Source organism: Saimiri boliviensis, chromosome 10, assembly GCF_048565385.1.
Source record: "Saimiri boliviensis isolate mSaiBol1 chromosome 10, mSaiBol1.pri, whole genome shotgun sequence".
In the NCBI taxonomy this organism is placed as follows: Eukaryota; Metazoa; Chordata; class Mammalia; order Primates; family Cebidae; genus Saimiri; species Saimiri boliviensis.
This window is the reverse complement of record NC_133458.1, coordinates 49,332,407-49,357,998: the sequence shown is the minus strand read 5'-3', so window position 1 is coordinate 49,357,998 and position 25,592 is coordinate 49,332,407. Positions and strand designations below refer to the sequence as shown.

At 36.2% G+C, this 25,592-nt stretch overlaps 1 protein-coding gene across 4 annotated transcripts in view; it reads right to left on the bottom strand.

The window, feature by feature from the left end:
* COG5 (component of oligomeric golgi complex 5) overlaps positions 1-25,592 on the bottom strand; it is a 386,409-nt gene that overhangs the window by 144,093 nt on the left and 216,724 nt on the right. For all 4 annotated transcript variants that reach the window (XM_039472963.2, XM_039472962.2, XM_074379246.1 and 1 more), the window contains 3 exons: positions 22,777-22,942; positions 12,554-12,666; positions 12,280-12,357 (listed from right to left, as the gene is read on the bottom strand). In XM_039472963.2, coding sequence (XP_039328897.1) covers positions 12,280-12,357; positions 12,554-12,666; positions 22,777-22,942 — 357 coding nt within the window. The remainder of the gene's footprint in view (positions 1-12,279; positions 12,358-12,553; positions 12,667-22,776; positions 22,943-25,592) is intronic.

The following is a 25,592-nucleotide window of genomic DNA, read 5'->3' as shown; positions in this document are numbered from 1 at the left end:
AAAGATGCAGGAATAGCCCCCTGAAAACCCACCCACTATTTGCATACTCAGATTCCCACTAGTTAACACTGAGCCACATTTACTACTCATTTTCTCTGTTTCTGAACCATTTCAGAGTAAGTTGCACACATCATGGCTCAGTACAACTAAGTAATTAAGCAATCTCCTAGGAATAAAGACATGTTACTATGTAACCATAGTATAGTTATCAATATAAGGATTTTTTTTTTTTAAAAAGATATAGAGTCTTGCTTTGTCGCCCAAGCTGGAGTGCTTTGATGCCATTATAGCTCACTGCAGCCTCAAACTCCTTGGCTCAAGTGATCCTCTTGCTTCAGCCTGCTGAGTAGCTGGGATTACACACATGTACCACCATGCCTGGCTCTGGAGTTTTTAACATTGTTCACTTCCTGAACAATAGATTGTACACTGTTAATCTATAAAAGTACAACTGCTGTATATTATAATAAATTATATATATTTTTATACATATATCCGAACTGTTACCAACTTAGAGAAGTACAACTGACTTTTACGTATTGACTTAGCCCTAACAGCTTTTTTTGTAGATTTCAATGAATTTTCTGTATAGACAATCATGTAACCTATAAAAATAATTTTCTTCTCTTCTAAACTGGAATCCTTTTATTTTTCTTGCCTATTCCACTAGCTAGAACAACGTTAAACAGAAGTAGTGAAAACAAAAAGAAATCCTTGTCTTTTCTATATTGTAGAAGAGAAACATTAAGTTTCCACCATTAAAAATGATTTTTTTTTTTTTGAGACAGAGTCTTGCTCTGTCGCCTAGGCTGGAGTGCAGTGGTGCCATCTTGGCTCCCTGCAACTTCTGTCCCCCATGTTTAAGTGATTCTCCTGCTCAACCTCTCAAGTAGCTGGGACTACAGGCATCAGCCACCATGCTTGGCTGATATTTTTGTAGCTTTAGTGGAGACAGGGTTTTACCATGTTGGCCAGGCTGGTCTCAAACTCCTGACTTCAACTGATCCAACCCGCCTCAGATTCACAAAGTGCTGGTAATACAGGCATGAAACTACTGCACCCAGTCTGATTTTACCTGTTCATTTTTCTTAGATGCCTTTTATCAGGTTGAGAAAGCGTTCCTCTATTTTTCTAGCTTGCTGAGAAATTTTTATCAGACACAGATGCTGGATTCTGTCAAATGCTGTTCCTGCATGTATTGAGAGGATCATTCAAATTTTCTTTTATAGTTTGTTGGTTTTCTTTTTCCAATTTTAATATAAGCCTTCTATTAAAACCTTATCAGATCCTTCATAATTTTTAAATTTATCCTTCATATTGTACATAACCTAGTCTTCATGAAGCATTCTGGATAATTCCATTGATTCTATTTTCCAGACCTCTAATTCTCTCTCTAGTTTTTTGTAATCTTGTGTTTAATGTATCTGCTGACTCTCTTATTTCAACAACTTTATTTTTATTTCTAAATGTTCTATTGGTTCATTTTCAGATCGACCTAGTCATTTTTAAGTCACTTATTTCTCAATTTTTCATTCCATATTTTAGAGTATTTCATGTACAGATACTTTATATTTTTTATCAGATAATTCTATCTGAAATCCACAGCATCTCTGAGACGTACTTCAGGAATCTAAAATCCATTTTGCATTGTTTTTATTTTATTTTCTCAGCTCTCAATCACAGCTTCTAGCTTATAAGATTGGCAGTTTTTTTTGTTTTTTTTTTGTTTTTTTTTTTAATTGTGAGCTTGTATTTGTCCAACCTTACTATAAGAATTCTGATGGCTAAAACTAAAAATGTGCCCCTCTACAGAGCAGCTGCATTTGTTTCTTAAGGGAGTGACATGTTGTTACCAATTGAGGATCATGTTAGCCACTGCCCTGGGTCTCAGTGTAATGCAAGACTCTCAAGTTTCTTCTTCCATCTTGCTACAGCCCCAAAGCACAGAGTATTGATACCATCACTGATATGGATATTTGACCTCAAAACAACCCCATCTTGTGCATTCACTTATCACTCACAAATCCTCACTACAGGTCCAACTATTTTACCTTTACATATATCTGTATATGTATGGATGCCCCTCAAATATTGTATTTTTTGCAAGCTTAATAATAAATTACGTTTTTCTAATTTAGGTAGAATTTGTTTGTACTGTAGTGACAGAGCCCTTAAGAATATCTGGTCCCCATACAAGAGAGAAATCTTCTAACCTTTACAGATAAGAGTATTTACTAATAATACCTGACTTAGAAATCTATTTGGTTTATCTCTATTCAATATTTTAATCAAATTGAGATTCCACAGATAAATAAGTTGAACAGTTTTCTCATAATATTAAAAAGATTTCAAATTTGGATGTCCTAAATTTTTGGGTTAGAGTCTTCAATGCTATTTTCAAATCATTTGATATGTCTAAAAAGGCAAAATAAAACACATTATTTTTCATAGTTACAATTCTCATTAGTACTACCACAACTGGAAATGCTGAATGTGCTCCAAATTTAGCTTAATGCATCCTACATACATGATCACAAGATTCTATTTCATGATAAAAATTGCTGACTTAGAAAATCAAAGTATCATATCTATAATCCCCCACACACTGCTAAGCTGGTTTAATCCTGCAGATAAGAATCTACAACTTGTTTTCCAATGTGTAGATCCTTAATAATTTGTCAATAATTTGCTACACTCACTTTCAAGCAAAGTATCATATAGTCTTGGTGATTAGACAGCGATAATAAAACTCTTAATTGGATTTAAAGATACCAAAATTGAATTTTTAAATGTCTAATTATCAACCTAAAATTCTAATTTAAAGATGAAATACTGCATCCATTCATATAAACCATAGAAAATACAACATGAGAAAAAAATATTCAATGTTACAATGCTAAAATAATATGGATATGTATAAATGTATCTTTTCAAATTATCATATAAACTGAAAATAACAGGCTAATTTTATAAGCTAGCCACGGCATTTATTAATGCAAAAGCAGAACTAGTTATCTCAATTAAAAAATAGCTTTCAAAGGGATCTACATTTAAACTAAAATACGCCTTAGTTTATGACCTGAGAGGAATGAAATAATAATAATAAACTAAAATGTTCCTAAGATTTGTTATACCAGCTATAATTGATCAGGTTTTACTTTATATTCAGACTATTTATGCCCTCTTTATATTCTGATATATCCTTTATAGAAATATGGTCATCTATTGTAAAAGCTTCTAAACAGTAAAGTATTACTTAAACTACTATCATGTGGAATTTTTTTCTCCTTAAATATTCCTAAGATTAGACTTTGAATAGTAATATACACAGTTCTCTCTGTCATCTGAAATCAAAATCTTAGCAAAAACCAAGGCAGATTTAGAAAGATTACACTGAAAACTAAGTTTTAAAGTAAGCCCAAATGTTTATGTTTTTTGTCTGCTAAAAAAGAATATACTTTAGAATAATTCTCACAAGACTCTGCAGAACACAACTAAGAAAAATCATTTTCAAATTGTTACAGCTACAAAGCTACCACATTAGGTTATCATTCACTTTAGTAAAGTGAGGCACGAATTTGACACATTCAGAGGAAATCCTTGACATTGGTTTATTTAAGGAAGCATGATACTCTACATAAATTAATGTATAAGCATATAATGTTATTAAAACTATTGAATAAAACGGACTTTCTCACATGGCAAGATTCTTTACAACCTAGTATTTGTTCAGTTTATGAACCCTACATCAAAAAAAAGACTAAACTAGGGATGAGCACAGTGGCTCATGCCTGTAATCCCAGCACTCTGGGAGGTCCAGGCGGGTGGATCACCTGAGGTCAGGAGTTCAAGACCAGCCTGACCGACATGGTGAAATCCCATCACTACTAAAAATACAAAATTAGCCAGGATTGGTTAGTTGGGCGTGGTGGTAGTTACACGGAATACTAGCTATTTGGGAAGATGAAGCAGAAGAATGACTTGAACCCAGGACACGGAGGTCGCAGCAAGCCAAGATCATGCACACCAGGCTAGGCAACAAGAGACTACATCTCAAAAAAAAAAAAAAAAAAAAAAGGCTGGACTAACAATTACGATAGCAAATTATCAAGTCAGTCTCTGAATTAAGTCTACATTCTTTCACTTTCCCTCATAATACCTCAATTCTATGGGCACTATTACTACCCTCAACAGATATTTGAGACTGAAAGATTACATTACCTACCCAAGGTTGCACAATCAGTGGTAGCAAATCATAGCTCTGTCTGATAGCAGGCCAAAATTCTCAATCACTACACTGTCCTGCCTTCAACACTACTTGAATAACTGTTAAGAAAGAAGACTTTTAAGATCTGGCTTCCCAAATGCTAAAAGCTATGCTTACCCTTATGTAAATTATTTTAGACCATTTTAACATATTTTAGGGATCTAGGTTTTAACATATAATACATAAAGACAAATAATAGATATAGAACAGCTTGCTTTTCCTACAGATGAAGGCTTAGGACATTAACTAATGGAAATTTTTTTCACAAACATAGGTTTAAAAAATCTACAGGAAAACACAAATTTAAAAAATGAGTTAACATGATACACCTATTAGAACAGCCAATCTCCACAACACTGACAAATCCAAATATTGGCAAGGATAGGGAACAGCAAGAACTCTCTTTCTTTGCTAATGGGAATACAAAATGATGCAGCAACTTTCAAAGACAGTTTGGCAGTTTCTTACTAAGCTAAATATAGTCTAACAATACAATAAGCAAGCGCAACTCTTATGTATTTATCTAAAACATGAAAATACAAAAGGGTTAGCAAGAGGTGAAAACCACACGATAATGTCTACAGTTGCTTTATTCATAATTGGCAAAAACTGGAAGCAACAAAAATATCTTTCAATAAGTGAATGGATAAACAGACGTATATCTAGACAATGAAATGTGTTCAGTGATTAGAAAAAATAAACTACCAAACTGAAAAAAAAAATCCACTGAAGGAACCTTAAATGTATACTGCTAAGTGGAAAAAGGCATTCAGAAAAGGCTATATACTGTATAATTTCAATTTCATGACATTTTGAAAAAGACAAAAACTGAAGACAATAAAAACATCAGTGGTTGCAGAGGTTTAGAAGGGAAGTCAGGTAGGAATGAACAGGTAGAACAAAATTTTTAGAGAAGTGAAACTAGTAAAACCATTCTGTATGACACTGGAATGGTGGATACACGACATTTGCATAAAGCATTGTCTATGGTCGACTATCTGTTACAACTGATAAACCACTATTGATACCTTATTAACTAAAGTCCACAGTTTACACATTAGAGTTTGCTCTTAGCATGTTATAGTTTCACGGTTTTTGCATAACACGTAACATTGTACTTTCAATATTTTCCAGTATTTCAATATTTTATAAATCTAAAGCTACCCTAAAATAATAATTAACTTTAAAACAACCCTAGATATTGAACTACAACAAAAGGACAACAATTATAAAAACTATTTAACAAAGGCAAATGTAAAATAAAGGGTTTTTTTGGTAGAAATAAAACAAACTGGTAAGAACAAACCAAATACAGAAATTTCATCACAGCTTACAGTGAACTACAGAAGCACTGAAACCAAATTGTTTAAAAACAAAGAAATCTGGAAAATACATTCTTAATTCTTAATTTTCCTCCTTGATATGAAATCAATCAATCAATTATAATCCATATTCTAAAGCAAAAAAATATGTATTAATTTAGCTTTCAGTGAATTTCAAATATAGACTACTACTTGCACAAATGTTAGCCAAGTGTGGTGGTAGAAACCTGTACTCCCAACTATTTGGGAGGCTGAGGCAAGAGGATCACTTCAGCCCAGGAGTTTGAAGCCACCTGGGCAATACAGTGAGACTCTGTCTCATAATAAATAAAACCAAATAACAAAGTAAGCAATTAAAAATTTTACTTTCTCAAAGGCAGCTTCTGAATAAAAAAAATTTCAGTATTTTTATTTAAAAAAATCTGGGCTGGGCGCGGTGGCTCAAGCCTGTAATCCCAGCACTCTGGGAGGGTGAGGCGGGTGGATCACAAGGTCAAGAGATCGAGACCATCCTGGTCAACATGATGAAACCCCATCTCTACTAAAAATACAAAAAATTAGCTGGGCATGGTGGCGCGTGCCTGTAATCCCAGCTACTCAGGAGGCTGAGGCAGGAGAACTGCCTGAACCTAGGAGGTGGAGGCTGCTGTGAGCCAAGATCGCGCCCCTGCACTCCAGCCTGGGTAACAAGAGCGAAACTCTGTCTCAAAAAAAAAAAAAATCTGTTACAGGCAGATTCCAATGTAGAAAAGATATTTGCTAGTAATGACTGCCTTACAAAAAAAGTATTAATTTCTGAACAAATATTATAGAAAACACATGGCATAATTCTAATATTGTTTCATTCTGAACTATTTACACTGTTTTACTTGATTTTTTTTTTTCTTTTTTCTTTTTTCTTTTTTTTTTTTTTTGAGACAGGGTTTCGCTCTTGTTACCCAGGCTGGAGTGCAATGGCACAATCTCCGCTCACCACAACCTCCGCCTCCTGGGTTCAGGCAATTCTCCTGCCTCAGCCTCCTGAGTAGCTGCGATTACGGGCACGCACCACCATGCCCAGCTAATTTTTTGTATTTTTAGTAGAGACGGGGTTTCACCATGTTGACCAGGGTGGTCTTGATCTCTTGACCTCGTGATCCACCCTCTTTGGCCTCCCAAAGTGCTGGGATTACAGGCTTGAGCCACCACGCCCGGCCCCTTGATTTTTTTAAATAAATGAAAATTTATTCACAGGTCTAAAAAGCTAAGCCACTAAATTAGAAATAATTTTCGGGCTGGGCGTGGTGGCTCAAGCCTGTAATTCCAGCACTTTTGGAGGCCGAGTCGGGTGGATCACAAGGTCAAGAGATCGAGACCATCCTGGTCAACATGGTGAAACCCCGTCTCTACTAAAAATACAAAAAATTAGCTGGGCATGGTAGCACATGCCTGTAATCCCAGCTTCTCAGGAGGCTGAGGCAGGAGAATTGTTTGAACCCAGGAGGCGGAGGTTGTGGTGAGCCGAGATCGTTCCATTACACTCCAGCCTGGGTAACAAGAGTGAAACTCAGTCTAAAAAAAAAAAAAAAAAAAAGAAATAAAGAAAAAATTTTCAGTATCAGGATATATCCTTCTTAAAATCTTAAAACTGAAAAACCTGGAGTAAGAAGAACATTCTATTCATAACCTTTTCCTTGAAAACAGAATACAAAAAGACTTAGAGATCTTGGTCCACATATCACTCTTCAGTGACTCAAGAGGGTTATTATTTGGGGTCTCCAAATCATTCTAAAAATCCTGAACTTGTATAAAGGTTCTATTGTCAATGATAATTATCTTAACTAGAAAAATAATGTTCTCACTTGGTAAAATATTTTACAGCTTTATAATAAAGATATATTTGAAGGAAAAGACTATTCAAATAAATTGTACTAAATATTGAGAACCTTATGTGCTGCCTTTGCAATATATGACAAGTATTTTCTTTTGAGTTTTTTTACTTTTCTGTTGCTCTGGAATTCCCAAGTATGCAGGGGGAAACGACATTTTGGACTTTTCACAAAAGACTGATCTTTTCTCCAGATAGGTACACTGAATTCCAAGAGAGACTAAATGTTTTTCATACATATTACCATCAAAAAATTTTCAACTGGTAATTTACATTAACATTTATATATAAATGTAAATCGCTATGTGTGTGTTGCATATGAATATATTCTTAAATAGCCTAAGAAGGGTCTCAGAAAGAGCAGTCTTTAATGGTTTTATTTTAATGGGAACTTTAAGTACAGGAAATAGGTGAATAAAAGGAAAACATATATCCCTATTGCTAAGGATCCTTTTTAATTCAGTAATGATTCGTATGCATTTTCTTTCTCTCTCTTTGTCTCCCCCTTTCTCTTCCTCTTTTTCTATCTCTTTCTTTCTGAAACGGTCTCGCTTTGTTATCCAGGCTAGAGTACAGTGGAGCAATCCTAGCTGACCGTAACCTTGAACTCCTGGGCTCAAACAATCCTCCTGCTTCAGCCCCCTGATTATCTGGAACTACAGGCATACACAACCACGCCTGGCTAATTGTTTTAGTTTTTGTAGAGATGAGGTCTCCCTATGTTGCCCAGGCTGGTTTTAAACTCATGGCCTTAAAACAGTCTTCTGCCTCAGCTTCTCAAATTGTTGGGATTACAGGCATGAGCCACTGTGCCCGGCCTCACAGGCATTTATAATCTGGCCTGTACAAGTTGCCAGTGTTCATTCACCTTAATACTTTATTGTTAAAAAGAATTTATGTGTGTTTTTATGTAGAAACTCTGCCCAATGTAACAATATTACAAACATAAACCTCCTAACTAGCAGTATTATTTTTGATATTTTCATTAGATGCTCCTCAGTATAGTTGTTTCATTATAATTGTCCTTATGTTACTTGTAGAATATTAATTAACCTGTCCAAAAGGAATAAAAAGTATCCAAAGTATAAGATAACAAAAGCTTGAAATAAGGCGACTGTACATAAAGACTAAATAGATTGATTTGTATAGAAAGACAGCCAAAATCGGAACAAAAGAATGAAAACACTGCAAGTATAGTTGTTTAACTGTAAATATGAAGGACCAATATTAATTATCCCATCTAGTAATAAATGCAAAACATGAGTGACTATACTCCTTGACAAACGCATCTCATTGTTTCTTTCACACAAAGGAAAGCCAAGTAGAAAGCACGGTAAAGTAAGCAGGTATGTAATGATGTAAGTACATGTGCACAAAAGAGTTAACATAACAGGCCTGAGAGAGCTACCATCAGAAAATCCTGACTACAAGGCTGGTATTGTGCTAGCATGTAGGAACTTATAGTGAGAGGGACCCCATGATTCTCTAACTGGTAAGAGTTGCTCACTGTACCTAAACTGTGACAAACAATATGGTTTATACCGAATACCTGCTTTTCTACTAGTCGTCTAGAATTTTGGTATGTCTTTAGTCATTAAGCAACCCCTGGTAACACTCTGGACTCACAAGCTCAAGTTGAGTTTTCCTGGTTGACAGCACTTTATGCATGGTGTCGTAACTTGCTGTTGGAAGAATCAAGAAGTTCATGTGTAACTCCAGTGGGAGAAGACTCTTGGGAAGCTTGCATCTGGTTTCCTCTAGACCTTGGCCCATGCATCTTTTTTTGCTTTGCTGATTTTGTTTCACATCCTTTCACTGCCACAAATGATAGCCATGAGTACAACTATATGCTGGTGATGGCAGTGGTGACTTGTCTGCAGCAGCTGCTGCCATGAGGCTGGCTGCAGTGGGGAGCTGGCAGGAGCCCTGCCCACTTCTGAGTCGGAGGGCGAGAGCCCTGCCCTCCTGGGTGCAGCTGCAGCCACCCAGCCACAGTTGCAGACCCAGACATCCTTGTGTTCTTGGGGACCTGGGAAGCCCTCTGCCACCACAGACTTTAAAGTGCCTGCTCCCACTGCCTGGCCTCTCCCTGCTTCCAGCAACCAATTTGATTTTGGAGCACAAATGAGGCTGAGCCCAGGTGCTGTCCCAACTCAGCTGGGTGTGTGCATGCTTGGGGCAGCATTAACACACCAGCCCCCTGCTTCCTCGCCTGCCTCCAGATTTTGGGTGCCGAAGAGCATGGGAGGGAGGCTGAGGGAGTGCTGAGTGCAGCTCGGTGAGGCCTGCAGGTGTCCCTTGGCATGAACAGCCTGGGTGCTGTGGATGACAGGAAGATGGTGGCAGGAGGCAGACAGGTTCCTGAGCAAAAATGGGCAAGTCCCCAGCGAACACCTGTATTTAAGCCAGGGACCTGAATTGAAGCTTGGGGGCCAAAACTGCTCATTCACAGACTGGAGTGACAATTTATGGTGTTTTTTCCAGGCCTGCCCATGGCTTGCCATGAACCAGTCAGCACACACTTCCTCCATTCTGAAGACCATAAAAACCCCCAATTCAGCCAGACTCTGCCAGATGACAGGACTATCTTCCTGTGGATAGGAACTATCCACTCTAGGCCTCCTCTCTACTGAGGGCTGCGCAAACGACTAGATGACCTGCCAGCAGATAAAGCTAACTACTCTGGGTCTCCTCTCTGCTGAGGGCTACACAGATGTCAGGATGACCAGTCTGCCAATGGGACCTACCCACGCCAAGTCTCCTTTCCACTGAGGGCTACAAAGATTACAAGATAACCGGCCAGCAGATACAGGCTAACCACTCTAGGTCTCCTCTATGCTGAGGGTTACAAAGATGACAGGATGATCTGCCTGCAGATAAGAGCTAAGTGCTTTGGGTATCCTCTACGCTGGGGGCTCCATGGATGTTGGGATGACCTGTCGCAAATGGGAGCTACCCATTCCAGATCTCCTCTCTACTGAGGGCTGCACAGATGTCAGAATGATCTGTCTGTGGAAGGGAACTACACACTGTGGGTCTCCTTTCCACGAAGAGCTGGACACCTGTGGGGACAACCTGCCTGTGGAAAACAGCTACCCAGTTCAGGTCTCCTGACAACTGTTCTGCCACTCAGTGAAGCTCCTCTCTGCCTTGCTCACCTTCTAGTTGTCCACATGCCTCATTCTTCTTGAATGTGGGACAAGAACTCAGGATCTACCAAATAGCTGGACTAAAAGAGCTGTAACACAACCAGGGTTGAAACACGCCCCCACTACTCACCACGTTGTGGACAACAAGAAGGAGAAAAGAGCTGTGGCCCTTTGGGTAGCCCATGCCTAGGGGTTCCCTGAGCCAGGGCTGTGACACCTTCTTTGGGGTTCTGTAGTTCCTGGTGTCTCTGAGCTTGCAGGTGTCACTGCATTCCCCTTGTCCAGATGCAGGTACCTGCAGCAAAAGCCATGCGCAGTACATCTGGTCCAGCTGCAGCCTCACATGGAACTAGCACCTGTGCTGGCACCTGGAGCTGCCTCCCTTGCCACAGCAGCCAGTGTGCCTGGCTGTGCACAGTGACCGGACCCCGCACTTGTTGCTCACACACCACTTGCCACTCTGTGCCTGGTTTGTGCTTGGCAGTTGTGGAGTCTGGGCCGGTAGTGCGAGCAAAGTGCAGCCTGCTGGGCCAAGTAGGCAGAACGAGCCCAGTGGGCATGAGCAATACTCAGGCAGAAAGTGCTGCTGGTCACAGAGTTTTCTGGCTGGTGAAGTGACACCCTAAGGATCTTGTGACACTGGGTCCTGTCAATCCTCCTAATAAATCATCAAACCTGAGGGACAGTCCTGGAGACTTTCCACACAGTATACGAAATATTTAATATTGTGGACTTACAAAGGACATTACCTATACCGTGATGCTGGAAATTCAGGGAACTTTTTTCTTTGGGCTACTAGAGGTTAGGATTTAATGACAGGAACAATCCTTGTGCTAGTAATCATTATCAAAAACATATCAATATAACGAGTAAAATGTAGAATCAGGGATTCCTATGCATGGAAGGAATTTTTATGGGGCTAGCAGATTGGTGGATGACAGGAAGATCTCAGAATATAAAAAATAAATACAGCAAAGTACTTTATGGGAAGAAATCAACAACCTTCAGTAAACACATTATAATGACCTCTATTTAAATGTCTTATTTACCAAAAATTGTCACCTTATTCTCTAGCAGAACATTTAAAAGCACTTATAAGCTATCATTTATATAACAGAAAATGAGAAATTAGTATATACATTACAGAAATTAATCTATAAATAGTACTATTGCTAGCATCTACTCCATAAACAAATACAATTACTTTTATTTTATTTTATTTATTTTTGAGACAGAGTCTCACTCTGTTGCCCAGGCTGGAATGCAGTGGCGTGTTCTTGGCTCACTGCAATCTCTGTCTCTCAGGTTCAGGCAATTCTTCTGCCTCAGCCTCCTGAAGCTGCGACTACAGGTACACGCCACCATGCCTGGCTAAATTTTGTATTTTTATTAGAGACGGGTTTCACCACATTAGTCAGGCTGGGCTTAAACTCCTGACCTCATGATCCATCCTTCTCAGGCTCCCAAAATGCTGAGATTACAGGCGTTAAGCCACCACACCTGGCCCCATGATTCCATTTATATTGCAAGGAACATTTACAGCTGTCAAGAAATATGATTCTCTATTGCCATTTGACATGTAACCACTCTGTAAGGTAGTAACACAAATGATCCTGGTTCATATATTGCTGTTTTGTACAAGAAAGATATAAAAATATTTTCATTTAAAAATACCTTAACTATTTCTTCAATGAAACAAATGTGAGAAACAGGATCTCTCTTCTTGGCCAGTACTTTTTGTAGATGTTGTACCTTAAATGAAACAAATGTAAAGCTTAGGCACTACAAAAAACCAGGAAAGGGAAATGCCAACCTTTACATACATTTAATCAGATAGTGGAGTTATTTTGAATGCTCAATTATTAAAAAGCCTGCCCAAGGTCACACAACCTGGAATAACCAGGAGTTAATCCATATTAACGTTCTTTCTACTCCTTCAAATATTTACCTGTCCACAAACAGCATAAATATGATCCATAAGTTTCTCCATATTGGTCCAGAGTGAAGCACGCAAAGCTGCAGTATTTCCTGGGGTTGGCATGGTAGATCGTCCAGGACCCCCTGGTTAGGAGTGAGAAAGAAATATGAAAAATAAAGTTTTCCAAAAGCCAAAATACATACACATTATTATGAGAAGCATACAAAAACTAAAAAATGAAAAGTTCCTTCTTTAGGAAATAATTTCTTGTAAGAATCTTAACCTTTTATGTTTAAGAAAGAAAGAGAAACACCACATACGCAGGAAGGATGAAACAGAAATTGATGAAAACGGTTTCCTTGAAGGAGTGTGAGGATGGCGGGAAATGAAATAGGTGAAAGGTGCCAGGATGGAGGTGAGTCTTCCTCTGTTTCCTACCGCTCTCACGGCCCTCGTAGGAAACCATCGTCACTAATTTCCCTTTATCCTATGGATCGGCGCGCTTGTGTATATGTGAGTGTTAATGTCCCTTCTTTCTTTAAACAAAAAACAAAACAAAACAAAAAACCCTGAAACTGAATATAAAAAACAAAACAAAACAAATGAAACAATATGTATACCAAATTGACAACATAACCAGAGGAAAACAATTTCAATTCAGGGAATTTTTAATCAGAGAACCCTGACTTTAGTGAGATACATTTACACACACACAAAAATTACAAAGAAATTAACTTTACTTAATAGATTTTTGCTGGATGTGGTATTGAAGCAGCAATCCTGAAACTAGTTTAGGTATATTTTGGAACAAAGCAAAATAAGGTTCTCAGTGTAAACAGAATAAAGATACAAATAAGTAATGGGGATTAGAGGTATTTCTCAACTCTATTCACTGGAAAGGCAGAGAGACAATGATTCCTCAATAGTAACAAGCACATCTAGTATCCAAATTTTGATTTGTAAGACCATTCTCCAATAAAAACAAGCAGGATTCAGTGGAAAAAGAGTGATTTCATATTTGAAGAAGCGAAAATACAAGGTGAATCTGGTAGATATTGTACCAGTGAGCAATAAAGTGCTTGAAGACAAACAAAATTTTTCAAAAGGATACATGAAGTTGACTGTAGGGGGCTTCCACAACACAAATTTCAGATAATTTGGCCATCCAAAATAATACTGATAGTAATGAATTATAAAACAATGATTAAAAAATAATTCATGAGTACACAGTGAAACTCAAATGTTTAAAATGGATGGCAATCCTCTTTACAAAGGAGTATGAGCTCATAAATGCAAAAAGAATGACAAAATTAGGAAGAAAAATCAACTACTATAATAATATTATATTATTATGCTATATATGTTATATAGTAAAATAAAAATCAACTACTAGTATAATAATAAAGAGGAAGAGTATCAATGGATACCAAAACAGTAAGTGAAATGTTATAAAGAACAAGATATTCATCATAGAGTCTCAAAGTATGCACCTATAAATTACTAATTACAAAGAAAAGAGTGTAGTATTATAAGGAGCAATCTGGCATATGCCAATTTAACATGGTGATCTAATTTAGCATTAGCAATAATAAAACAAACAATTTTATTTCCTGATACGATGTAACAGAAAATACATAACATCATCTTACCACCAGTATGTTTACCCTGAAGCTAATCATAAAGAAAATATCACATAAATCCAGGCAAATTCAGATTATGAGGCTCTCCAAAAAAATGTTAATGCCATAAAAAACAAAAAAAAATGGCAATGGTGCTGTTTTTTATTAAAGAGACAAGACAGTCAACAGAAAAGCATGATCCCTGATTGGTTCCAGTCAGGGGAAAACCAACTTATACAAATAACATTTTGGGGAATAGAATTTTGAGTATGAACTGAACATTAAATAATATTAATGGATCACTACTAAATTTCTACAGAGTGAGACTGTTTAAGAATGTTCTTGTTTGTAATATGCACAGGAAACTATATGTAGAGGTCTGAAATGTTTCAACATAAAACACAGAAATTTTAATCCCCAATTAAAGGGCATAAATTTCACTCCAAACTAAGGTTAAATACCAGGCAGTTGAAGAGCTCCCCACTGGTTAGACAGTCTATATCCCTGCTTTTACAGAGGACAAGATAAAGAAAACCAGAGGCATTGTGTGTGTAACCTGCCTCACTCTAGTTTTTCAACAATTCAAAAAAGAATTGCATGTACCTTTAGCAAACAGATGCAGTTATTTCCTTCATCTGATAATAGCAGCAAGCAATAAAATAAAGAAATCTATGAGAAAGATGCTGGCTTAAAAAATATAGATACTACCTGTCTGACCTCTGCATCTAATGAATCTTTAGAATATTTGCAGTGCTACGCAAAGACTATTTAGGGAAGGTATACAGGAAATGGATAATACTCTAACAATCTGCAGCTGTCTCACGTTATATAAAGAATGAACTCGTAACAGTGAGAAAAGAGTATATAGTGCCTTTATGAATACTAAAAAATACAAGTCAAATTCCTACAATATGTATGACTTGATTTTACTATAATTATGAAACCCATTAACCTATTATTCTTTTAAATACAAGCAAAAATGCAAGATACTGTCATTATCAGTTAGCTTTAATAGACTCAAGAAACAAAATAGCTTCAAGTTTTATTTAAAAAGTGATAAAAGAAACTAAGAGTTTCTTTAAAAAAAAAAAAAAAAAAACAACCTGAAAACAATTTTTAGTTAATGATGGTGGAGTAAAATCACTGCCAAGAAACAAATTGCGCTTAAACCCAATTGTAAGAATGTGCCCAAGCTATCTAAGGATTCTTTTATTAGAGCTGAGATCTACAGATATGGACAGGCCAGGAAATGTTCAACATTGCAAAATGACAAAAAAGGAAAAGCTGAAAGAAAATCATAACAAACTGAATATTCACGTTGTTTAAGAATTAGCTCCTGAGCATGGGGAGACTACTGGAGGTAAAGTGAGATGAAGAAAAACGATACTGAGAATGCTAGGATTCAACACAGAAAAAGCTTAAATAGCTTTACTGGGAGCCATACTAAGCTTCTCAATGGTACAAAATTTGAGGAGGGATGTGCTCCCACGAACTAAGAAACTGGCAAATGGTTATTCTAGACAACAAATTTAAACTGCAGACTGCTTCAGGTATCTCCCTTCAGCCATTCCTACGCTATTCTTCAATGAATAGCTAGCACCTTTCAATGACAAATAATCATCAGAAACAAAGCAGCAATGAACTTAACATAGACACTGGAGAGGGGGGCAGGAAGGAGCAAAAAAAGGACTGTAAGCTAAAAGCAATGATAAACATAGATCAGCAAAGAAACAACAGGAAGAGATACCCAGTTTTCCACTGTCTCAACGTAATTACTGAAAATATACTGGAAAAATATTATAGAGATTAGGACCATATTAGAAAAAACAAAAAATTATGAGACGGAAGGGTAAAAAGACAGTAGTAATACATGTGAAATACATAAGAGGAAATAATACAAAGTGAAATAAAATACAAAGACAGTGGAAGCCCAAGCAAATATTAAGAGAATCAGACCTCCACATTCACAACACCCTCTCTTCTACAATACGCCCAGCATTAAGTGCAAGAAGATGTGAGACATGGAAAACAAAAACAAAGAATATCTAATATATGCATAAAATTCCTGAAAAAAACAAATGGATCAGAAAAACATTCAATATACAATAGAAGAAAACTTTTATATAAAAGGCAACATACTTTAACTCAAGAAAAAAAATAAAACCTGACACAGAGCATTCAACTTATTATACATTCAACATATTATACAGAAGTTACTAAACGTCAAAGATAAAGGAAAAACCATATGGACAGCCAAGAAAAAGCAAGTCAGTTAGTGGGCGATAAAAATCTGATTAGTCTTGTAATTCTCTAACATAACACTAAAACCCAGCACTGGGTAAAGGAATGTCTTGATGTTAGATCGGACCCTTTATTTTCCTGGCCTCGTCTTTCACATGAAGGGACTTCAGCTAAACTAACTTTCTTGCCTTCTTTCCCTACCTCTTATTCAACCCTCCCCACGTGAAGAGGAGTGATGAGTGAACCTGAATAAGAAACTGAGAATTGGCTCAGTCCCATCCTTTCTCTCTTGTTGAAGCTTTGCATGTATAAATGGTGTATTCTGACCAACATTCTCCCAGTGGTAATTATAGTGGGGAAGGCTGAATTGGGAAATAAGTTTAATTTTGAGGTGATATATTAAAAAATCCATTTGGCTACAAATCTAAGCCATGCCTTCAGTGCAATTTTTTAACAGTAATAAAACTAACATTACAATTATCATCTTTTTGTATCCTAAATTTGTGTCTCATTTTCCAATTAAGTGGGGGAAGAGAAACATTCTTTTTTGGGACACGAAGAGCTACAAAATTCCAAGGGAAAGAAAGTATAAATAAAAATTTATACCTGGCCGAATCATATAAGCATAAAAGCAAAAGACACCACCAATTATGCAAGGACTCAGAGAGCACAGTACCCATGAAACATTTTTGAAAAATCAACTAGATTATGATATTCAGCCAAGGGAGAAATGAATATAGAAATGGAGAGCTCTAGTATAATCTCTATGGAAAATAGTATGGAGATTTCTCAAACGTCTGAAGTACATCTGCCATTAGATCCAGCAATTCCACTACTGAGTACTTACCCAAAGGAAAAGAAGTCATATATGAAAAAGACACCTATGTGTGTATGTTTATCACAGTGTAACTCGCAATTACAGACAGGGAACCAACTAAGTGTTCATAAAACAATGAGTAGGCAAAGAAAATGTCGCGCGCGCGTGTGCGTGTGCATGTGCGTGTGCGTGTGCGTGTGTGTGTGTGTATTTTTTTTTTTTTTTGGTTGCTTAGAACTTTGAGAAAAACAGAAGATAAACGTATCAAAAGAACACATGTGTGGGGGGTGGGGGCATGGCCAGTGGCGGCAGCACAGGTGGGCATTCCGGCTAAGGCTTTTACTTGGCTGCAGACTGGTCGGATTTTGCAGCTTCTTGGCCCCCAAGCTGGGCTCGTGACTCGAAGGTGATGGGGATGGTGATCTCGTTGGACTGCGTGGCTGGCTTGGGCATGGGGGCCTCCACGGTCAGTGTGCCCTCAGGGGACAGGGAGGAGTAGACCTGAGTGGGGTCCACACCAGGGGGCAGCGTGTATTTCCGGGTGAAGCAGCGGGAGATGAGATACACACACACACACACACACACACACACACACACACACACACACACACCATGGAATACTATTCAGCCATAAAAAAGAATGAAATAATGTCTTTGTAGCAACTTGGATAGAACAAGTAGCCATTATGCTAAGTGAAGTTAACTCAGGAGTAGAAAACTGAATACCTTATATTCTCACTTATAAGTGGGAGTTAAGCTACGGGTACAAAAAGGCAGAGTGGTATAACAGACACTGCAGACCCAGAATGGGAGGGTGAGAGGGAAGTGAGGGCTAAAAAAACAACATACTGGGTATAATGTAAACTACTCAGGTGACCATGCACTAAGACCTTAGACTTTACCACTAAACCATTCATCCAGGTAACCAAAACTCACTTGTACCCCTAAAGCTATTGAAAAAAATCAGAAAAGAAATGCAGAGGTCATATTAAAAGAACCAGAGATAAAAATCTTTTAAAAATAGAAGAAAATGAAAAAAACATTAATCATTCAAATATAATATAGCTAACAACAGGCAAATGAGGATGAGGGGCGGGTAGGGAAAAGTTTAAGTATACTTATTTCCAACATTTAGTAGTAAAGACTCAAGAGACTTAACAACAAATGACTTCAATTTCCTATGCTTTTTTGTAATCTTTCATTCATTACTTTTAAATTTAGAGGTATCAATTAAGATCTAGTATTTCTTATGAAGAAGCATTAATCAAAAATTCATTAAGTCCCTAATTTCACATAAATTTCTAATTATTCTGTTGAATTCAAAAGAATAAAAGTATTTTATTTTAAAAAGTATACTTCTAAGGCCGGGTGCGGTGGCTCACGCCTGTAATCCCAAGACTTTGGGAGGCTGAGGTGGGTGGATCACGAAGTCAAGAGATCGAGACCACCCTGGTCAACACGGTGAAACCCCGTCTCTACTAAAAATACAAAAATTAGCTGGGCATGGTGGCATGTGCCTGTAATCCCAGCTACTCAGGAGGCTGAGGCAGGAGAATTGCCTGAACCCAGGAGGTGGAGGTTGCGGTGAGCCGAGATCGCGCCATTGCACTCCAGCCTGGGTAACAAGAGCAAAACTCCGTCTCAAAAAAAAAAAAAAGTATACTTCTAAAACTGGTGAGGCTAAACTATGGTGCTTAAGTTCACACATACGAATGATAACACTATAAAAAGAAAAACACAGAAAGTGATTAATATAAAAGTGAGGTTAATGGGTTACACATGGGAGAGAGAGGGACTGGTTATGATTGGTATGAAACAAATAAGGTGGTTTCTGGTGGCTGGTTTTGCCTAGGAAGTGTTCAATTTATAGTAATTCATTAATCTACATGTTTCATTTATGTTTCTCTTTGTGTAAGTTTTATTTTATAATAAAAAGGCATTTTTTAAAAGTACATATCTTAAAATTCCATTTATGCCTCTCCATTTATCCTTCTACAACATACAATGCACAGATAAATGCATGGACTACTGTTCACTGTATGCTAACAACTACAGTTGCTGGGCGATGAAATTTGGATATTCAGTGTTGTCTGCTTTGTAACATCGTCATCTCTCTTCACTGTTTGACTTAATATTCATGTTTTAATGTTAAATATTTCAGACATATAAAAAAGCATACAGATTAACGTTATGAACACTAACCACCAAGCTTTAAGAAATACAACATTAAATAAAGTGAAGTTTCCTTGTCCCCTCCTTCACTGGTTTCATTTCTGTTGCTCTCCCATCAGATGTAATGGTATTGGGTTTTGTAGTTTGTTTTTAAGAGACAGAGTCTTGCTATGTTGTGCAGACTGGATTCGAACTCCTGGGCTCAAGTGACCCTTCTGCCTCAGCATCCCAAGTAGCTGAGATTACAGGCATGTGCCACCATGCCCAGCATTGGTATCCTGAATTTGTTGATCATCGTTCCAATCCATGTATTTACACTATTAGCATATATGTGCAAATGCACAAACAATTTATTAGAGTCTGTCACGTTCTTAGGCTTTAAATTGGTATCATGCTGTATGTATGTTTCTGCAACTTTTTTATGTACTGCTTTTGACTATTATGTATATCGGGAAAGTTGTTAATTTAAATGGTGTGTATTAATCCCCTTAATAAATTAGTTTATACACTGTTTGTACTTTTTCACTATTGTAAACAATGAGGTAACAAAAATTCTTTTTTTGTGTTTCGAGGTGGAGTCTTGCTCTATTGCCCAGGCTGTAGTGTAGTGGCAGGATCTCGGCTCACTACACCTCTGCCTCCCAGGTTCAAGAGATTCTCCTGCCTCAATCTCCTAAGTAGCTGAGACTACAGGCATGTGCCACCATGCCCGGCTAATTTTTTTGTATTTTTAATAGAGGGGGTTTTACCACGTTGGCTAGGCTGGTTTCATTCTGACCTCAAGTGATCCGCCTCAGCCTCCCAAAGTACTGGCATTACAGGCATGAGCTACAGTGCTGGGCAGGTAACACAAATTCTTATATATACATGCCAAAGTTTCCCTGCAGTGTATTCTTAGAAAGTATTAACATCACAAGATGAACAAATTATTCACCTTAGAGATAAAATTAATAAAATTGAGTAAAGCAGATGAACCATTTTATTCTCCTTCTATAGTTTACGAGTTTCTGCTCTTGTCCAGAAGTTAATTCTGTCTTAGATTTTCCAATGTGATGATTAATTTGTATTTCCTTAGTAACTAGTTTCATCCTCCAAAAAGAGGCTGAGCATCTTCTCAAATGTTTAGTGAATGTGTTCTGCTGTGATCTGCCTTTTCATATTCTTTATCTATTTTTTTCTCTTGGGTTGTTTACCTGTTACTTACTGAGTTACAGGCTTTTTATTTCTTATTTATCTTTTTATCCTTAAAATTGTAATGTATTTTGTGTGTGTGTGTGTGTGTGTGTGTGTGTGTGTGTGTGCATGACTTTAGTTCTCTTCTTAGGAAGTCTCAGATTGAAAATGCCATCATACACCATCACACTCATGACTGCCACTGTCAATCTCCTGTGTACTGGCTCTGTTAGATACTCGTCAGATGTGAGCCGTTCACTCTCAGAAACACACACTGACAGAATCCAATTATGTTAAGTATTTTTAAAATTATGAAATAATCTTATACTTACAGAAAATTTTAAGTTTTGCAAAAAACAAATTCCCTGAACCACTTATAAGTTACTGATATGAAGACCCTTCATTCTTGAATATTTTAATGTGTATTTCCAACAAACAAGGACATTCTCCTATATAACCTCAATATAAACAAGATCAGAAAATTAACAGTAATACTATCTATAAAACATTTTACAATAAAAAATAATTGTGATTATTCTTTTAAAGAAAATAATAAAGAACTGATGCTTAAGGTTTCTCTGTTAAATCATGGTATCCACTTGTCAACACGTGGTAAGAAGGCAGCTTTAAACTCTTTATTCTCTCAACAAAAGAGGCGTATGTTAGGATTGACAGCATGTGAATAACTGCTTTCATTTTTTTCCTTATTCTTGACAACACAAGAGGGAATGAGATTAAACTGCTCCTGGAAATTTAAACTCTGTATCAAACTTTCTGAGAATAATTGCTGGGAAAAGCTAGGAGTAAAACCTCCTTTGGCAATTTCTTTTCAAAGATCTCCTTCTGGAATAGTTTCAATACAAACCTATTCAGAGGCTAGGGCTAACCTTTAAAGATCTCTTTAAGACCTAAGATTCTTTTATCTATTTTTATCTAGTACAACTTATAAGTTATATATATTAAGTATTACTTAAGATCATATTTCTATAGCAAATATAAAAATAATAATAGGCCAGGCATGCTGGCTCATGTCTGTAATCCCAACACTTTGGGAGGCCAAGGAGGAGGATCACTTGAGGCCAGAAGTTCAGCACCAACTGGGGCAACATAGCAAGACTCCATCTCTGTTTTTTAAATAAAAAATTCAAAATCTAAAAAAAATTTTAAAAATAACAAATAGCCACTTTTTTTTTTTTACTATTATCTATGGATCAGGAACTGTTATTAAGTCAATGAGTTATTCAATTTATTTTTAGAACAACCCTGGGATGGATCAGAGTGCCTTCAACAGAAAAATGAGGACGAAAACCAAAAACATTAAGTATAGATAACTTTTCGGGGAATTTTCCTGAAGATTGGAGAAATAAAATACAGGTCATAGAGCTGAAGAAAGAAATCAAGATATATTTATTTAACTGATTTTAAGCAAAAGGAGATATAATAACACAACTATATGTGAAGGGAAAGAGATGCAAAGAAAGATATATTGTCAACCTGATGGAAAGAAGGCATCTGCTGAAGCAATACTTTGGAGTGATCGGAGTGCTTGGTCTTTGTTGGGAGAAAGCATAGTTCATCTCTACCAACTGGAAAGAAGAATAAATATAAAAGGAAAAATGAGGAGATGGGGTGCCAGCAAGTAAGTGAGGGTGGACGTAATCTGTGGTCTTTTCTATCTTCTTTCATGGAGAAGACAATGAAGGCCTACTCTTCGATACTTTGACTCTACCTTCCTTTAATAGTTTTGTTTAGACATTATTATAGTTGTAATGTTCCCAAGAATTTCATCAGTTTCTATTTCCACAGTTAGTCACTATTTTTCCTGGGTACCAGGATTATCATAAAGCAAAGTCCAGAAAGCTAAGGTAGAGATGGCATTCCTTAAAAAATATTTTCAGTCTCAATAAGAAGTACATAAGGATTTTAGAAGAAAAATATGTTCCTTTCCTTTTTTTTTTTTTTTTTTTTGCATCTGTTTCCTCTCAACTAAATGACGCTACAGTTTATGGATCTTTATCTAGAAGTTCTGAATATACCAATTGGCCAGATCAACTCACTGATTAGACAAAAAAGATATAAATAAATTCTGAAACATAATTTCTTCTCTCATTTTCTGTCTACAAAAAAAATGAGTCATTAGATTGCTTTGAAACATGAGTGTTCACATACTATTCAAAGGACTTCTCAGTTATAAATAAATAAAGAAGCTAAATATAAAACCACATCCATACCTCTCAAAGCTGACTGGGAAGGCTGAGTCAAAACTTTTACGTCTAATGCACTGTTGATATTTTCTTCTAAAGTAGCACAATATCCATCCACAACATTGGTAATAGTATCCTTCAAAGTTCCGAGATTATGGAAAACCTGAAGAGCTGTTCCGACTTGAGTTGGATTCTTTAGAAAAGGTGGGGTGGGGAGGAAACAGATATAAATAGAAAAATAAACAAAACCAATATAAATATACAATTTTAAATGGTACTTGAGTACTACTACCATATTTAAATACTATCATATTTTAAAATAATCAAAGACAAAACACAATTTGAAATGAAGATTATTTTTAATTATTATTTCATAAGAGACAAAGTTAAAAACTATGTATATTATTTTCCCCCTTACCATTTTTGTCCTCCTTTAAAAAATAACAAGAAGTTTTGCAGTCTGTTGTACAATATTCGAGCTTATTTAAAATCTACCACCAATCCCTATAAAAAGACCCATGCTAGAAACAATATTTGTTATTTCTATATTTATTTAGACAATAAATAAATTCTGTGGAGCTGATTGAGAGTTGAACCATGTAGACTATGCATTATACTTCACTGACCCATTCATTCATTCTAACTACAAATATTTATACAGTGCTTACTGTGTACCTGTCATAGCTCTAAGTGCTGGAAAAACAGTAGTGAAACAAAACCAACTAAGCTTCTTCATGGATCTTGTATTTATTGAGAACTGTACAAAACATAAATAAAACAGTATCAGATAGTAACAAGTGTTATAAAAACATTAAGTAGGGAATAAGAATAGAGAATGATGTGAATTATTACACAGAGATTATGAGTTGCAATGCATGTCTGAGGCAATATTTAAACAACGACTTTAGTACTGAGGGAAGGAGTCAAAGGAGGATATTGGAAAATACAGACCTAAGCAGTGGTATTAGCAAAAGGGCTGAAATAGCCATATGCTTAGTATGGTAGGAAGACCAAAAGTAGGCCATGATAAAGCACAGTGATAAAAATGGGTTGTTGGATTTGTGGCTAAGTTAATGAGTTAATTATCAAGCTAGAAGTTGGGACACTGACATATGCTTTCAGGCCCAAATAACTCAAAATCCTCTTTCACGCATTAGTCAGTGTCTGTTATTAGAGACACATGGTTAAAATGTCTAATTATTTCATTAACCTATTTTGTAGACTAAGTTTATTTTAGAAGGTTACCTGTGAAATCTATTGGTGTTATTTTAATAATAGTACACGCTGCAGACATATACATAAACTCACACACAGAGGCAAAGTAGAATCAGCTTAAAGAAAATAGCAAGAAACATGGCTGGTGAATGACAATACTCATTTGAGTTTTTAAAAAATTAAACAAGAAAAAGAAGCAAATGGATATTATTACAAATTAAAACGTTCTAATAAGAAAGCTTAATTTACTATGGTCATAATACAATTTATTATATGTTGTAAATTCTCTATTAATGCATACCAACAAAGAAAAACAAGCTACTTCATAAAAAGAATTACTTGCTTTTACTGTTATTTTCTTTTTTCTTTCTCCCTAGACTGTTTTTTCTTTAAACTTTTTAGTAGAAACCCAAAATCCAAATTAGGCAGCTGCAAAGAAATTTCCCATGTCATTATATAAGTGTATATGTAATCCAAGAAAGCACTACTGGAGCAACATCAAAGAATACTTTCGCCTCATAAAACTTGAAGACAGATATACTTTAAAATTATACTTACTGCCTTTACTATTCTCAAAGGATCTTAAAAACATAGCTTCTCCACACACAGTATAGTTTCAGTGTTATCAGCTGAATGTACATTGTAAGATTTATGTATAAAATTTAAAAATACTTAAATTTTTCACTTGAAACATCTAGCTAAAATAAACCACTCTTCATAATTCTCCACTCCAAAAATTATTAACTTCCAACTTCTCAAAACATGTTTGAAAAGGTTACTTCTGAAATCTGTCAGTGTTACTTTAATATAATAGTATATTATATTACATATATAGCTCATCATTAAAGAACTATATATTACAACACTATTTATAAGATAATTTACAATATTTATAATTCTAGAAGTAATTTTAAACTTGTCAATTAACATGATCATTCTTTCAATTAATGCCATTTGTATTTATAGCTTAATACATAGATTATGTTAATTAAAAAACTACGAAATAATTATCTGAAAATTCTTTAACACAGAGTAGTATGCTAATTATGTAAGCACAGCCTTATTACCACAAAGTGAACACACTTAGTTAACTGTCACCTGTATCATGAAGCTAAGTATTATCAGCACCTCTGAAACTTGTGTAGCTCCCCAAAGTGCACCTTGTCAAATATTATCACTATCATTACTTCTAACACAAAAAATTAATTTGGTTTTGAATTTCACATAAATGGAATTATACAGTATGTATTATCCTGTGGCTTGTCCCTTTTACTCAACATATTATTTGTGAAATTCTTCCATGCTGTTGCATGCAGCAATAGTTGATTCATTTCTTATTGCTGTGCAGTATTTCATTGCAGTAATTTGCCTTAGTTTATCCATCCTACTGTTGATAAACAACTGACTTACTTCTACTTTTAGGTATTTTAATTTATGCTGCCATCAACATTCTACTATACCTCTTTTAACGAACACATATAGATAACGCATTTCTGCAGGCAAGAGTAGAATTGCTAAATCATAAGCTATTAGTATGCTGGGAGTTTCTAGATACTGCCAATTCTATAAAGCCACTGTAGCAATTTACACTCCCACCAGCAATATATGAGAACTGTGGTGCCCCACAA